Source organism: Siniperca chuatsi, linkage group LG2 (genome assembly GCF_020085105.1).
Source record: "Siniperca chuatsi isolate FFG_IHB_CAS linkage group LG2, ASM2008510v1, whole genome shotgun sequence".
Classification (NCBI taxonomy): Eukaryota; Metazoa; Chordata; class Actinopteri; order Centrarchiformes; family Sinipercidae; genus Siniperca; species Siniperca chuatsi.
The window spans coordinates 8,759,667-8,775,228 of NC_058043.1; the positions used below are offsets into that span (position 1 = coordinate 8,759,667).

Sequence of the window (15,562 nt, forward strand, 5' to 3'; positions counted from 1 at the left end):
TGCACATTCTAGCGACTGTGCTGTATATTGAGAGAAGGTGATGTGGCTGGCTGTCTCTGGGATGCCAGAAATATCATTATGCATTTAGAAATGGTCCATCATACACAGTAAACAAACTTACTTAATTTTCTTTAAGTATTACTTATCATATCTGTGTGTCAACAACAACAATAAATGTCTTTATTTATAAAAATGCCCAAGTTCAAATGTTCCTTGTTTTTAAAGCAATATGAAACATTCTGGTAAAAAATAACTAGCAGTTGACTTCTCCTCCAAAGAAACAATTACACAAAACAGAATTTCATTGCCACCATGCTAGCTAAAGATGTGGTTAGAATACTCTCTCAATTAGAGTTTGTGAAAATATTCACCAGCAATAGTTAAAGGATAAAGCTGGAGTTGTTCTATGTTTTTCTTATTGTCAACAAATCCCAAAACAACAACAAAGCTTTAGTCTTTCTTCTCAATCCCATAAATTCCTACTGAAAATGTACATCTGAAAAGTGGCTAAAAAACACAATCATAAATCAGCTGGGCACTGTAGTTTTTTGCTCAAACAGGAGTAAACGCAAAGTGCATTTGTTGGGGACTATTTTTAGCCACAAATGTTGAACTAGTGAGTATTTATGCCACCAGGACAGGGTATGTGGGATTGACTCAAAATAAACTCTTATGATATGTAGTTTTTGGACATTGGAGCTCTATGCCAGAGGAATAAGTGATATTAGGTGTTGGCTACACAGACAATACTTGTTAGTAGGCTCAATTCATTGTTGGTTTTGGTTAGCCAAATCCTTTATCCTTTTGGTTTAGCCTTATCCTTTAAGGCAAGTGGTTCAACATAGAGTGAAAGGCTGAAAGCATGTAACACGTGTCAAAGGTTATGAATCATACTTGAAAAGGTTCCCTTTGGCTAAATTTACACTTGCCACTTTTATGTGACTTTTGAGATCTGCAGCTAAATTGGATTTTAGAAGATTGCATCAATGTATGTGTATGCCTCACCTGAAAACAGCTGCTCTGTGTATGTAAATCTAAAGCTGCATTCTACCTCTTTATCTCTTTCTGTTGCACATGGTGATTGGACAGTGACTTTGACTTTGTGTATCTAGTTCTCAAGATCACAACAGCAGCTTCCGAGTTTGGCTAGAAAGTAACAACTGCACATTTCCCCTCTCATTTCCTTCAGTTTTAAAAACACTCTATAACTTTCGCAGGCATGTGTGATGAATTTAAATGCGGGCACTCTCATTCTATTAATTGGTTTAGCAGTCATAAACATCCACTGCAGACATGAACGGCTGTAACATATCACAGTCAGTGTGGACTCTTGATGTCCACACTGTTGCATGGATCAAGCAAAGCTCATTTACATAATCACATTCATATTGCTTGATAAACTCAACGTGGAATATTTTTTTCTTCTTCCCCCCACTGAGTGCTGAAATAACTATTTGACTGCACATTTGTGTGTAAAAAAACAGACAGAGGTAATGGAGGGAGAATGAAACAGAGGGAGGAAATGAATGCAGTGTGTGCGAGCCTGTACTTGTGTGGGAGAGTCCAAGAAAGATCTCTGTGCCAATGTTTGTGGGCAGACTTTGAAAGCCACAGACAGACAAAACCATCAGATCCACCGCATCAAACAGCCATGGTTTTTGATTTCTCATGTGTGACTCAATTGCGTTGTAAATCTCCAGTGACATTATTCAGCATAATTGGGAAGACATCTTTCTTACTACATCAATGAAGCAACAGCAGTTGCTTTTTCCAAGAATGCACCTTGAACAGCAGAATTTAAAAACAACTGTCGTTGCAAGGCCAAGAGCTGACTAACAGGGAAAGTACCATGTATACAATGTAGACAACCTATCAGAGCAAAGCAGATATTGACGATATAAGGACACAAAGCCTGGTATGTTGGCTAGCTAACAAAAAAACAGTAGAGTCTCATTTGCAGGTTTAGCTGCTGCAACACCTCATGGACCTCAAAACTGCCAATATTCAATAAATAATATTCCATAAAATAAAATGACACTATGAAAAGTGTTGAAAAAGGGCATTTTGGAATAAAAATACTATAATGGAATGGAGTTATTTCAAGTAAACTTGTTGTGAAAATAAGAATGATGAAATAACTTTTAATAAAAATTTGTTGAGATTTAATCATTTATTGAATTTTTTCACAACATATTAGTTCATTTATATGGGTGTCATATATTGTAAAAACTGTAAAAATATGAATTCTAGCCTGAGGCGCAACTGTCGACTGATGACGCTTTGGTTTCATCATAACAACCATCTGACAGCTCACTAGGTTGTGTCTGTAATCAGGAGCGAGATGGCGGTTTCCTCAGTCCCCACACACCTGAGCAGAGAAATGTCTGATTATGCTTGGCCTCTCTGATGTGCTGTTCCACCAGCTGTTGCCACATGCACCACTAAAAGCTGGCCTCCTCCCCTGCATTCCCTCTCTCACTCCCTGAAACCCTGCCAGCGCTGAGAGCCTGTCTATCTCCACTGCTGCAGCACTGTAATCTCTTATACATCCATTGTAATGAAAACATACTTAATTTATAATGTTTATTGCAGGATAAAAAATTGCTTGTCAACCTAAAGAACTTACTGCAGCGCTGACCAAAACAAAAACCAGGGAAGAAAAGGCTCATTTTGATAATCTATTATTGTTTTAGGCTACTTGAAGGTTGACACGTTCAGCTGACCTTGCATGAAATGATGACGTTCCCACTGTTTTCGATTCTCAGAAAACATATTTATCACATCACACTGACTGAGGTGAAAGGGTTGGCCTCTGTACAGAGCATAAGCCAAACTAATTAAACTACAATTATATTTTAGACAATTAGCTCATCCTCATGTCCAGAGTGATTTACAATGAGTAGAGAAATAGATTAAGCTCAGTGAAAATGTTACACAACTCCAATAAAGCCAAAACTACTCCTGTTGTTCTTGAATATTATACATAATAGTAAAGTAATAGAAGTACTAGGTCAATTAATAAGATAATTTTTCATTTTAGATGACTTCAGTCTTACTGCAATTTCTTGTGGTATTGCTTTTAACCAGACTGACAATGACGGTGTCATAGTCAGAAAGCTGGTGGAAGTAATTATAGTTATATATGTATTTGCATGTATATCTTATATATATATCTAAACCGGAGGGAGACATTAAAACCCACAAGATAGGGTGCAGTATCTCATGATGTTTTCAAAGGTCACTGTCCCATGTGTTAGAGCAGCAATGTGGCAGTTGCAGGTTTCCATGTGTGCAAAATCTAATTCTGTGCGTCCTTTACTCAACTCCTCTGCAGTTATGACACGCATTTTTTTCTCCAAACAATCCAAATCGAGAGGAAGTTGAAGAGTCCTGCAGTGCTGTTGTTACCTTGGGAAGGTGCTGCTGCAGCTTGTTGGATCGAAGCCGTCTCCTGGCTCAGCTTCTTTTTTGCCTCCAGGACTGGGTTCTCAAACTGGGTTTTCTGGTTGATGTGGCTGCAACAGACAGGCTCAGATTTAAGAAAAGAGACTTCCAAACACACACACAAACACACACACACACACACACACCTCTGACTTATTGAGCTCACTGCACCATTTTTCTGCAATTAATTATGTATGCACCTTCCCTATAAAGCAACCATGATTTTCTAATAGGGGGATGCTATAGTGGCGCCATTATAAATACATTCCTAAACACAGCACTCATACAGTAAAGGCTGGCTTGGCTCCTCTTTATGTGGGGAAACAACTATGGCTTTTAGCAATTTAATATTGTAGGAAATGAACCCCCCGACTGCCAGCAACATCCTGTTCCTCTAAAACAAGGTAAACAGCCTGTTGTCCCCCTGGCATAAGAAGTACAGCCATTGTTTCATAGTGAGCTCATTTCAAGCTAAAACACTGGCAGCTACAAGCTCCATCTATGTGCCACTGACTTGCCTTGTCCAAACACTGCAAGTTTCTCTCTCATGCCACTTCTACCTAGGAGGGGTCCTTTTGCAGCCTGAGCAATAAAACAACGTTCCCATTTTCTTTTCATCACAACAGATTGCTACCTCTCCTTCCAGCCCCCCATTCTCCTCCCTCCATGCATTCTAGTTGAAAATCTCCCCACTTCTCTCTACTGCTGTTACAATGGCTGTGTTCCACAGATTTCCTGCTGGGGTGGTGAGCACAAAAACACATTTTGAGACAGACAACTATACAAACAATATGCAGAGACATATACACAGACTCACATTCAACAAGCATGCTTCTTACACAAACACTGGCAGAACACAGCAAGAGCACAATCAGCATTGTGTTCACATACAGGTCACTGCAATGTTACCCGCAGAGTTTCATTTTGCCACCCACTGATAAACAATGGGAAAATCCTGATCAGAATCTTAAACTGTTCTCTTCAACTGAGATGAACAAAATGAGCCGTACGCTAGATCCATTTGTTTATTTTTAGACAGTATTGATTTATACCGGTCCACTGCTAATGTACACTAAGCAGTATAATATGCACTTGTGCTCTGATCCCTCTGGTGAAATGCATTGGTGTGTGCATCTATGAGGATGAAGTGTGATAAAAACAATATGCACTGTTTGTGATGATGGCAGTCGGAGTGCTTCGAAATTACATGTAACAATAAATCAATAGAACTTACTCAACATAGTATGTGCCGTACTGTGGATCGTCAATTTCCTCCCAGCCGTAAGGTAACTCTGCAAAAAGAAAATAGTGTGCCATTGTGTTGTGAGAACAGAGGAAAAGCAGGCACAATATTTAGTATTTGGGAGTTGTAACCCATTCAACATGGTCGTGAGGTACAGCAGTAGTTACCAGTGTATTTTTTCCCCTTGACTGGGATGATTAGCATAAGAAAGTAGCCATGAAAATAGCCTACAATAATTTAGTGAACATTTCTGTGGTTTCAACAAGCAGGCCAGCTGGAATGGCTGATGTATGTCATGCCCTGATGAACATATCAGGCAGAGGGAGAGAAAAAAGAGAGAGAGAAAAGAGCTCTTCACGCAAGAGAGAGCTTTGGAGTTGCTTTTCAGAAGCAACACACCAACTAGCGTTCTGTCCGCCTATAAAAATCCATTAAAACCCAGCTGGAAGGGTCCGACTCTTTCAGCCATGGCCACTCTCTGCCTGCACTTAAGCCCACATTAGCATCCTGGGGATACCAAGGCTTGTTTGGAATTTCTTAGTAGACCCCAACTCTAGATTTCCAGAAAATTAGGTCATGTGACTGTCATGCTTAGGGTTAGTCTTAGGTGACATGTCATTTCAAAGATAAGATACAGAGTCATATTTTACCCCGGTTGGTTATTTGAATAATTGTGCAAAAACGTGTGAAGTGATGGATCATGTAATGTGGGGCATATACAATAGAGGTATGCCCTTATGTAAATACATGTGCAGTAGTTAATGGAATGACTGAATGCTTGAGTAGACCAGCTGAGTAGTGCAGTCTACATACCTCCATCCTCACACTTCTCAGGGGGCTTCGCCTTCTTTGCCAAGCGGGGGTCCAACCACGTGGTCGTCTTGGTATTGTGACTGTGGAGCACAAACAGCAGCCAGTAAAAATCAACAATAAAGACCTGTGCCATCAGAGAAACCGCTTCTGAGGCAAAAGTAGCCAACAAAAGGATGTGTCACGACAGAAAAACGACAACCTTATTCTCCTGTGTATTATGCTCTCGTGCACAAGGGTTACTGGATTCATCAACAAACATCTGATCCATTGGTTTACATTCAGCTGTCACATTACCGTGTTCATGGTTAGGTGGCCTTTTCAGAGGGGAGAAAAAAACCCTTTGAATGTGAAACACAACAAACTTGTTTATCCTCAAATGTGTTAAACAACTGGGGTGTGTAATCAGGAGGAAAATCACAATGGTCTTCTGATATCTTCAGAGACAAGTGGCTTAGAGCCAAATATGAATAAAACACACAGGCATGCACGCACACACACACGTGCATAATGTACACCTATACACATACAGGCCTCTGAGAGAAAGACTCGACTGTTCTAAAATCAAAATATTGATTGGTTTAGTGAAGTAGCTTAACATGTCTCTGTTAGGTAAAGAAAACGATTGAAACAACTGTGGGAGTCACTGGAAATAAATCATATCGAGTATTTATACCTTCCTTAAGCTCTGAGCTTTATTTACGCAATAAGTGTAGGGCCTAGAATCATCTGAACTCTTGCCAGTTAAGTTTGTTTATCATGGAAGGATCAGTATGTGTATATTTTGTCCAATTCACTCTCTTTCCCTTGTATTTGAACATGTTGTCATTGAGCTGCTATTTTTTTTTAATCATTTAGTGATGAGAAATAATGTGACTTGTAGATCACTACATCATCATACACCCTGGATCAAACCTAACCCTACTGTTGGGCTGATTAGATACTTACTGAACTGAAACATTTATCTGTGTTTCATTATGCATAAAGAAGATAGCAGTTTAATACATTTGCTGTATAACATACAGATATACAAACAACACTTTCATTTTTAACATCACATCTTGCAACATACCCCTCTGTAGTTGTAAGATGACATAATTAACAACAAGTAACAACACTCAAGTCGTCAGTTGCCCTAAATTTCAACCGGCATCATCCATCATACAGACTGTACTTCACCTGATCAAGCTAATATCATATTTACCTGTAGCCTCATTTTACTGTTACGGCTTCTGTTAATCTATATTTTGAATCTTTGAATCTGAATCTTTAACAACAGCTAACAAAAATATAATTTAATTTATATAAGAAAAGGCTAACTCCTAAAACAGCTTTACTCAAACAGGAGTAATTTGCATTTGTTGGGGACTATTTTCAGCTACAGATTAATACACATGTATTTATGGCAGCTGGCCAGAACTGACATGTTCATGGCGATGAAGGAACCTTTCAACCTTGTAGCTCATTGTTTTTAATAGTTTCTGGCAACAGGCTTCCAGGCTTTGGCCACACAGGCAGTTCTTGTTAGTAGAATCAATTCATTGTTGAGGTTTTTTAATGGCATTTGTTCGCAATAAGAAAATAATAATAATACAATATTGCCTGACTTATACTTTACACTCAGACTGCATCAGTTTTAGTTTCTATGTAAACTAATACAACAGTCCTACAATAAATCTTACTTTCATGAAGATTATAATGTTCAGTTTTAGTTGAAACTGTTTTAGAGATTCAACTTCATGATCATTTTGAAAGCTGCTGTTTGTGCTGCTGCTGAATTGTATTGCATTATACTGACAGGTGTTTCTATTCTATTATATGAGGGTTGGCTAAATAACAGAATACTGTCTGACATTTTGGGAACGATAGCATGTGAGAACTAAATGTGTTTTACAAATTCTGATCCACTAGAATGCAAATGTATACAATGCGGAAAGTAATGATTATTTTCATTATCAATGAATATACTGTTTTGATTAATTGTTTAGTCTCTAAAATGTCAGAATGAGTACAAATGCCCAAGTTCCCAGAGTCCAAATGTGTCCTCTTCCAATTGCTTGTTTTGAACCCAAAAATGCACTCAGTTTATAATAATATAAGATACAGAAAAGCTGTAAATCCTCATATTGGAAAAGGATGGAACCTACAAATGTGTGCATTTTTATTTGAGAAATCCCTTAAAATGAATGAGTTGCTTACTAAACATAATGATGAATTTCAGTTAATGCTTATCAATTAGTCTGCTCACTAATTGTTTCAGGACTAAATGGTCACATGATCCGTGAGTTGTGTATTTCACTTACTCTATGAAGTAAACCATGCCGGTCTCAGTGTAAGCCATCTCCCAGTTAAGGGGCAGCGGCTCCAGGCTGTCATCGCGAGGAAGAGAGCTCCATGTGCGGAAGTCCATGGTGCTGCTGGACTGGGTGTAGCTGGGCACCGCTTTCCTCCAGTCTACCCCCTCTTTGTGCTCTGGAGAGAGAGAGAGAGTGGAAGGACACATTAAAACATTAAAGGAAAACAGGGAGAAGACAGAGCAGACAGAGAAGGTTAGCCTGTAGGAACACCTCTGCCCTCCTGTTTTCCTGCCTGCTGTAGGGGAGTGGAGGGTGAGCCGATGTCACTCGTAGGATTTGCATGTGACTGTGTGTGTTCGCCAAATGGCTGTTTTGCATTTGCACGTGCACACAGTGTTAATGCTTATGCCTATGTGTATATGTACATTCCCTGTGGGTTGCAATGATAGCGGCAGGTGTTCACATTAGAAAGGGCCATCTGAGCTCCAAGGTGGTTTCTATATGATAATACGTTATTGTTGCTCTTCACATATATTCTATTGCATTTGTAGACACTCCCTTTAATGAGAAACTGCTCTACAATGAACATGAAACATACAACAAAGACCATCCTAATTCACTTAGCACTTCATGCCTTCCCTCAGAAGATGGTTATAAAGGGATGAAACATGAATGCTTTTCATCCCTTTCTTTTTATGTGGAGCTAACCTCCTCACAACAGAGAATGATGCCAAAAGATGTTACGCACACCACAAAAAAGCATTTCTGGGGGATGTATTTCCTAAAGATCATTCCACCTTCATTTTAGATTCAATACATAATTGCTAAAAATCCAACCACAGAGGCCCCTCAGCAGCATCAACATGTTAGTTATTTGCAGCATCTAAAACGCTTTCTTCTTTTGCTGCTCTGATCAAAAACACACACTTGTGTTTCATTTTTAAAGGCATAAACATACAGAGATGCACATGTGTTTTAAGATATTGTATGTGCTCTAGCCATGTAAACACCAGCCTGAGGGCAGAGCCTGAAGGAGAGCTGAGGTCATCAGGTTCACAGCAGGGTGAGGGCCCACTCGACGATACGAGTCAGATAGGTTATAGAGGGACTGCAGGGTGTGTGTGTGTGTGTGTGTGTGGGGGGACAGTCTGAGCAAAGATGGGGGTAAGCTGCAGTCAAGAGTTCAGAGACTTAGAGCTCACATTTTCCATTAACCTCTTTTTTCATTCGACCATAACTCTGCCCATCTATGGCTGGACTGAGACTCCTCTGCCACAGCTGTGGGCTGTAGCAGAGCAGTCATTTGTGACTGGTTTCTTTCCATAAAAAGAACTCCTGGATGTCTGGGCATCATTTTGTGTTTGATTTTAATATGACAGAGCGGTTGGGTAAACAGACTTTGGATTTCTGTGAATCCTTTGTACAGCTGAGCAAGCAGTGTTTGAGCCGTGACTGTCAAAACAATGTTTCATTCTGTAAAAAAAAACAAAAACATTTTCAGCTTTGACTTGCCTCAATGTTAACCCCAATTCTCTTACTATAAAAACCCAGGTATGGTGCACAGTATGTAACCTATTTCTATTGTAGGACTGTTCTCCTTGTGGGCATTAAGGACAGATTTGTTCCTTAGAGAGCCGAGGAGTTGTCTTGATGGATCACATACACTGTGTCCTGCTCTCTGGATGAGACTTTCTCAAGGTGACCTGTGGTACAGTGTATTAGAAAGTAACAGTAACGGCATTGCCAGTGGAATATTTATTAACAGTGTAGCCAGAACATTTGAATAAGTTAATACTGTCACTTTGGAGACAGCATGTCAGCCATGTTTAGTCACTAAATGCAGCTTAGTAGCAGATCAGTATTAAAAGAGTTTATTCACACAAATCACCCAAAAACATATTGTCTCACTTTTGTGGTATTTAGGCGTGCAGGTATTTTTGGTATAGTTTGCTCTGGTTTTGAGATATAACTGTTGATAATGAGGTCTGTGGATTATCCACAGAGAGCTGCAACTAACAATGATTTTCATTGTTTTCTAATTTGCTGATTATTTTCTTGATTAATCAAATAATCATTTAGTCAATCATAAAAAAGTAAAAAATAATGTCCATTACAAGTTCCCAGAATCCAAGATGCCATTTACTTATTTTGTCTGAATAGCAGTCCAAACCCCATAGACATTATTAGAGTTCACTATAATGTAGTGACAAGAAAAGATGAGAAAAAGCAATAAATTATCACATTTAAGAAGCTGGAACCCTCAAATGACTGGCGTTTTTGCTTGAAATGAAAATGAAAAGTGATGAACTGATTATCAAAATGGTTGCCGCTTTTCTGCCAATCGACTTATCGACCAATCGCTTCAGCTCTAATCCAGAATAAGGGGAGCACTGTTTCTGTTGATGTTGAAGTTTTGTAGTTTTTCATTTCATATTTATGGGACCACTTGGTTCCTAGTGACCAAGACCTGACCTGGGACCCAAATCAGGCCGGTTCCTAATTACATTCAATCTACTTGGGTCAGAGAGGGTCTCGTTTTATTGCCGCAGGTCTCTGTATCAATATGTCTAAAATATGAGTGGATCCAATATCCAAATGGCACAAATGAGTAAAAAGTCAGAGTCATTGTCCTCTCTACATTTGGGTCTGTTTAGGTCAACTGCATTTGTATTGGATTTAATTATCCTTGGCATTGGTTCTGAATGTCCTCGGGTTCCTTTGTTTGGAAACTCATTTATCAGCTTCTGGTAGGTTTTTCATGGTTTTGTTTCAGATCCGGTCCAAAATTTTAGATCCTCTCTACTAATGGCACAGCACCACAAACAAAATTCTACACTCCTCCATTGTATTGTGGTGGTGAAATCTCAAAAACAGATGTTTAAAAACCTGGACAAACAGTAATATGCTTTGTAATTTGGGTCAACAGTTGTTGTAGGTCAAATAATTTCAGTCTCATGTTAGTTCTGAGACACAAAAAAGTATATTAAACCTCATTTTAAAGAGTGTGCACCAGTAGTTACATTTTCCTGTGTAACAAATTTCCTTCACCTGGCACCTAATTAGGGGGAAAAAAGGTGTAAACACCATTTGATGTGAGTGTGCAAAATACTACAATCTTGACTGACATATGAGTGAGAAGCAGATGGGACGAGAGAAGAAAGATGATCAGTCTGCTCAGAAGGATGTAGTCAAACAATCTTTTAAAGCCATTTTATGCGACAGATTGAGATGTGCAAGGTACTGTAGTGTTCTCTAACACCCATTGGGCCCATCAAACTATATACAATCTGCAACAAGCCAAAGTCTTTATGTCTTACAAGAGAAGCAGACAGTGACATTGACCTAATGTGACAATTCCACAACCAAAGGACAAAGTATAGCAGAACCTCTGTTATTTAACATGACCTTCTGTGCTTTGACATTTACTGACCAGGCAATCCATTGACCAGCGGTGGCCTCTCATCATCATCTTCCTCCTCGGGGACCGCGCTGTCCTTCCTGTCCATCTTGCTGACTGAGGTGGTGCGTTTCCTGGGGGCCTCGCCACCGTAGTCTTCATCAAACAGCACCTGATCCACCAGGTCAGGCTGCACCAGGTTGGGCTCCGCCGGAGGCTTCGGGGTCCCATAGTAGTTACCTTACAGAGTAAAGGATGGGAGGAGCAGAGACAGGAAGAGAAGAATGAGAGAATGAGAGAGACTTACTCATAAAATAATGCAACCACAAACAGATAAGGAGCCACAGAAAAGGAAGCTAGAGTGCAGACCAACACGAAAGAAAAAAAAGTAGTGTGCCACAAAGTGTGTTTGCTATGTGAGGGAAGGAGACACAGTCAGAGAGATCATCCACTATGTCCAACATCACTCCAATTCACCTGATTTAAATCAAAAATTAAATCTCTAAATGTCACACACCAGCACTCATGGTCGACTATTTACAAGTTTCAGAGGTCTGCTTCCTCTGCATGATTTTCACATTTCTTAGCCCCCTGCTTTGTTTTCCCTCGATAACTGCACCACAGGGCTGTCATGACTCATGTAACATTAAAATCACTTCACTTGGAATTTGCCAGCAACTAATTACACTGATCATTGAATACAGCAATTATCTATCTCTCAGCTTGGTTTTTTTCCTAATGAAGAAAAACCTTGTGTTACAGATTATAAATATTCAGTGGGATAACAGCGCTCAGTAAAGAAAGAGGATAGAGTGCAAAACTTTGTTAAATTATTTGCTCATTTAGCTCATGGGGTGATCCATCTATGTATGGCTGGTGAGCAGTATGTGAAACTCAATTTAGACGTTGAATAAGTAATTATTCAACCTCCATTAGGATTATAAATAATGTGCATACTAATTTATATCCCTACCATTTATTATGATTATTTGTTTGCTAAATGCTGCTCTGTCGGATGTGTTTACGCAATAACATTAAATAAATTTTTTGGCATTCCATTTGTAAGGTCAAGTATTTACTGGGTTCTTACAATAAGCGATCATCAGATTGAGCTCAGCTAAATCATGATTTGTAATTAGATTAATTAAAGAATAGGGAGAGATACCGCTGGGAAATAGGGATTTTCAGCAATTTAATTAGCCTCCATAAACTTGATCTTATTTTCATTTGGACCCAGCTGCGTATGGGACCATCGTATTATGAACCTTTGATGTACTTAAGCGTGAACATGCAGACATCACAAATGCTGTACTGTAAGAGCAGCATTTATCATCACATCTTTTTATAGCTTGGTACAAAGAGGGGAAGCTGACAACGTTGTGCATGCCAGGAAGAACAGAGGGCTCTGAGGAACACATCACAGTCGTTCCAGCAGTCTTACAGCACGATACAGTAACACCACAACAGCTTTTTTGATAAGTGAGCCCATCTCGAGCGCGACCTCATCTCCTCAGGCGTGTCAACTACAATACACAGCAAACTGGGTTAATGCAGCTATGCTCATCTTCCTCAAAGCAGCTGGAATGTTGAGGAGGAGAAGGAGGCTGGATGAAAGCCTGCCCCTTGTCACTTGACTAGGTGTTTACTAAGCGACACTCATCTGCATTTGTCAAAGATGGCTTCATTAACAGGGGTGGCACAACGATAGCAAAGAGAGATTGGGTCTGCTGGCTAATCCCCGCCTGTCCCCTGCCTCACGCTGACATTCATCAACCAGACGCTACCTCTGTGATTAATTACTTACCAACATGTCTCTTGGCCCCTGATAAATGTGTGTCGCAGATATAGAGGTGTGTGAAAGCAGTGTGTCAATGAAGATTTGTGGCACCATTTGCCATTATAAATGGAGGGAAGCCTCATAAGCTGGTGAGCAGGGGAGTTTGTCTGACGTTACTTGTGATCATCGTGTCACAGGGTTGATGAGCCAGGAAGAGTGAGCCTCCTCTTTCAAAGTGCATGCAAGCAATTTCATGGTGGTGGGATCAGCTACCGGTAATGAAAAGACTCCTATTGTCAAGGGCACTATGCATAAGCTATGCAAGGTCATGAGCACACTGTCATCTTGCCAAGATCATGAACAGACAGTTACATAATCACAGAGCCACACAACCACCCACACATTGCTACTAATGCATGAATTCTGCACTCCCATTCCCATCCAATTTCATCTCCAGGACCGTTTTCCTTCCTTGTTAAAATCTGATTTATTATCACAATGGGGATCCCAAAACAACAGATAAAGTGGATCTCGATTTGGCAGAGTTTTGCGATCCCTGGTAGCAGATTAGAGATGTCATTTGTCAGGAAAAAAACCCTCTGCAGAATTTCATTTTCCTGGCAGCTGTCCCTCCAGTCTTGCACTTCACTGCACTGGAGTATTCAGTTCTTGTCCGGCTGCTCTGTTCTGCTCCCAGAGAGCGACCCAACCTGAACCTCAGAGGCACAGAGACTGAGGAGGGACCAAAAGCCCAGAAAGACTCGCTCACAGCGCCTGGCGCAGATGGTTGATGTGTCTGCTTGGCAGGCAACCTGGGACCCTCCTGACCAACATGGAGTAGCCAGCATGTACCCTACCAACCCACAGTAACTTACCCTGGCTAGTATGCATGTGTGTTGTGTCCTGACCTCTGATGAGCCTTTTTCTTGAGAGGAGGTGGGGTGGTCATGGATGGCAGGATGATTGATAAAATAGTCGAGGAGAGGGTGTTTAAGTTGAAATTATGTGTACAATGCATTAAACGACTCCCATGAAATATTGTCTAGGTAGGTAGTGAAAAACCCTTAACGCAAACCATTAACACAATGAGCATCCAGGCAAGTCATTTGGGACCATTAGTGAGACCATTATGATTAGCTAAGAATCCCATTAGCTCAGTACCTTGAGCACAACTCACTTACTGTACGCTTAGAAACTGAAGGTAATTCATGAGGTCTTCACAGAAGTAATACAACCTATGTGACCTATACAAGAGGACACCTGACCTTGTTTATTTTCCTATTTTTAAAGAAAAAAATAGGCACTTCAAGCACAACTAAATGGAGTAAATCCCATTCCTCAATCCGATTACTTCCAGCTCCTCTTTAAGTTCACTGTGCTGCTGAGAGAGCAACACTCTGCCACAGTAGCCATGCAGTGCTTGTGCTGACTGGGTTTTAGAGGAAAAGAAGAGGAGGGGGGACTGTTCAGTTCTCTCTGAGGAATACTGAAACCTTCCAACTTTTGAGAAGCTAATCCACACATCTGCACGCAGCCAAGGCAGTCCTGCTTCCACTACAAATGGGGTTTCCGTTGGGAGCTCAGGAGCTCAGCACGCCTCTATGTCAACTGTCTCTCTCTCTCTCTCTCTCTCTCTCTATTATATGTGCTTCCTCAGTTTGCTCTCCATTTCTCCTTCTCTGGCCACGGTCAACCTTTCTATAAAAACGTGTAAATCCCACCTGGCTTCAGCTCACAGATAAAGGACAGCTCGAGGGAGACTTGGCAGCTCTTGAAACCCGATCTTCGAGTTCCTAGATGATCTATCCCCGACACAAGGAGGGACGGGATTTGTTCTATGTGCTCATACAGTATGTGTGTGTACCTGTGTGTGTGTGTCTAATGTCATTGCTGCCACTGTACTACGAGGATGAGGGGTGGGTAGGGGGACTGACACCTTATCACAGGGATCAGAGACTTTTGGAAGAACCTGCCTCAACAAGACCAATGCACATTAGAATATGCACTTCTACAAATACACAGAAACACACTTGTGCACACCCATAGGAAGCTACTCTAAGCCTTGAGGCACTTTCTCTCTGGATGACAATTTGACTTTATCTTTTTATTCTCCATCATATATGAAACACGAGATGCAGCTGAATGGGAATGAGAGAATGGTGCAGAGAAGGTCGATTCACGCGACGAGAAGTTGCCCTTCAAGCATTTAGAAAAATCCTCTCCCATTTCACAGCAGCCTGGATTTGCAGTAAGAAAGAATGAGCTTAAAGAGAGCAGGAAGATTATCATGTTATTGCAATAATCATTGCGCAATGTGAGAGAAATCCTCCATTCCAATCCCTTCATGACACAAATACACTGCGACCGTCTGACTTTCCAAGACTTCTCAATGCAGGGCAAGTGCTTATGCTCCTTTGTAGTATAAGGTGTTAGAAATGGTAAATACTAGGCAATTCAGCTGTTCGCCAAGCTAAAATATCCCTCGTTATGTAAACTTCTTACTGGAAAGAACATGACCATACTTGTCTACTTGTTGTAAAATATCGCTTGCCACTGACATGTTTACTGCAGCCAGGTGTTGTCAAATGAACATT

At 40.5% G+C, this 15,562-nt stretch overlaps 1 protein-coding gene across 5 annotated transcripts in view; it reads right to left on the minus strand.

The window, feature by feature from the left end:
• LOC122863594 (membrane-associated guanylate kinase, WW and PDZ domain-containing protein 3) overlaps nucleotides 1–15,562 on the minus strand; it is a 121,542-nt gene that overhangs the window by 15,731 nt on the left and 90,249 nt on the right. For all 5 annotated transcript variants that reach the window (XM_044170210.1, XM_044170219.1, XM_044170238.1 and 2 more), the window contains exons 4-8: nucleotides 11,225–11,431; nucleotides 7,801–7,969; nucleotides 5,501–5,580; nucleotides 4,679–4,736; nucleotides 3,409–3,515 (exon numbers count right to left, since the gene is read on the minus strand). In XM_044170210.1, coding sequence (XP_044026145.1) covers nucleotides 3,409–3,515; nucleotides 4,679–4,736; nucleotides 5,501–5,580; nucleotides 7,801–7,969; nucleotides 11,225–11,431 — 621 coding nt within the window. The remainder of the gene's footprint in view (nucleotides 1–3,408; nucleotides 3,516–4,678; nucleotides 4,737–5,500; nucleotides 5,581–7,800; nucleotides 7,970–11,224; nucleotides 11,432–15,562) is intronic.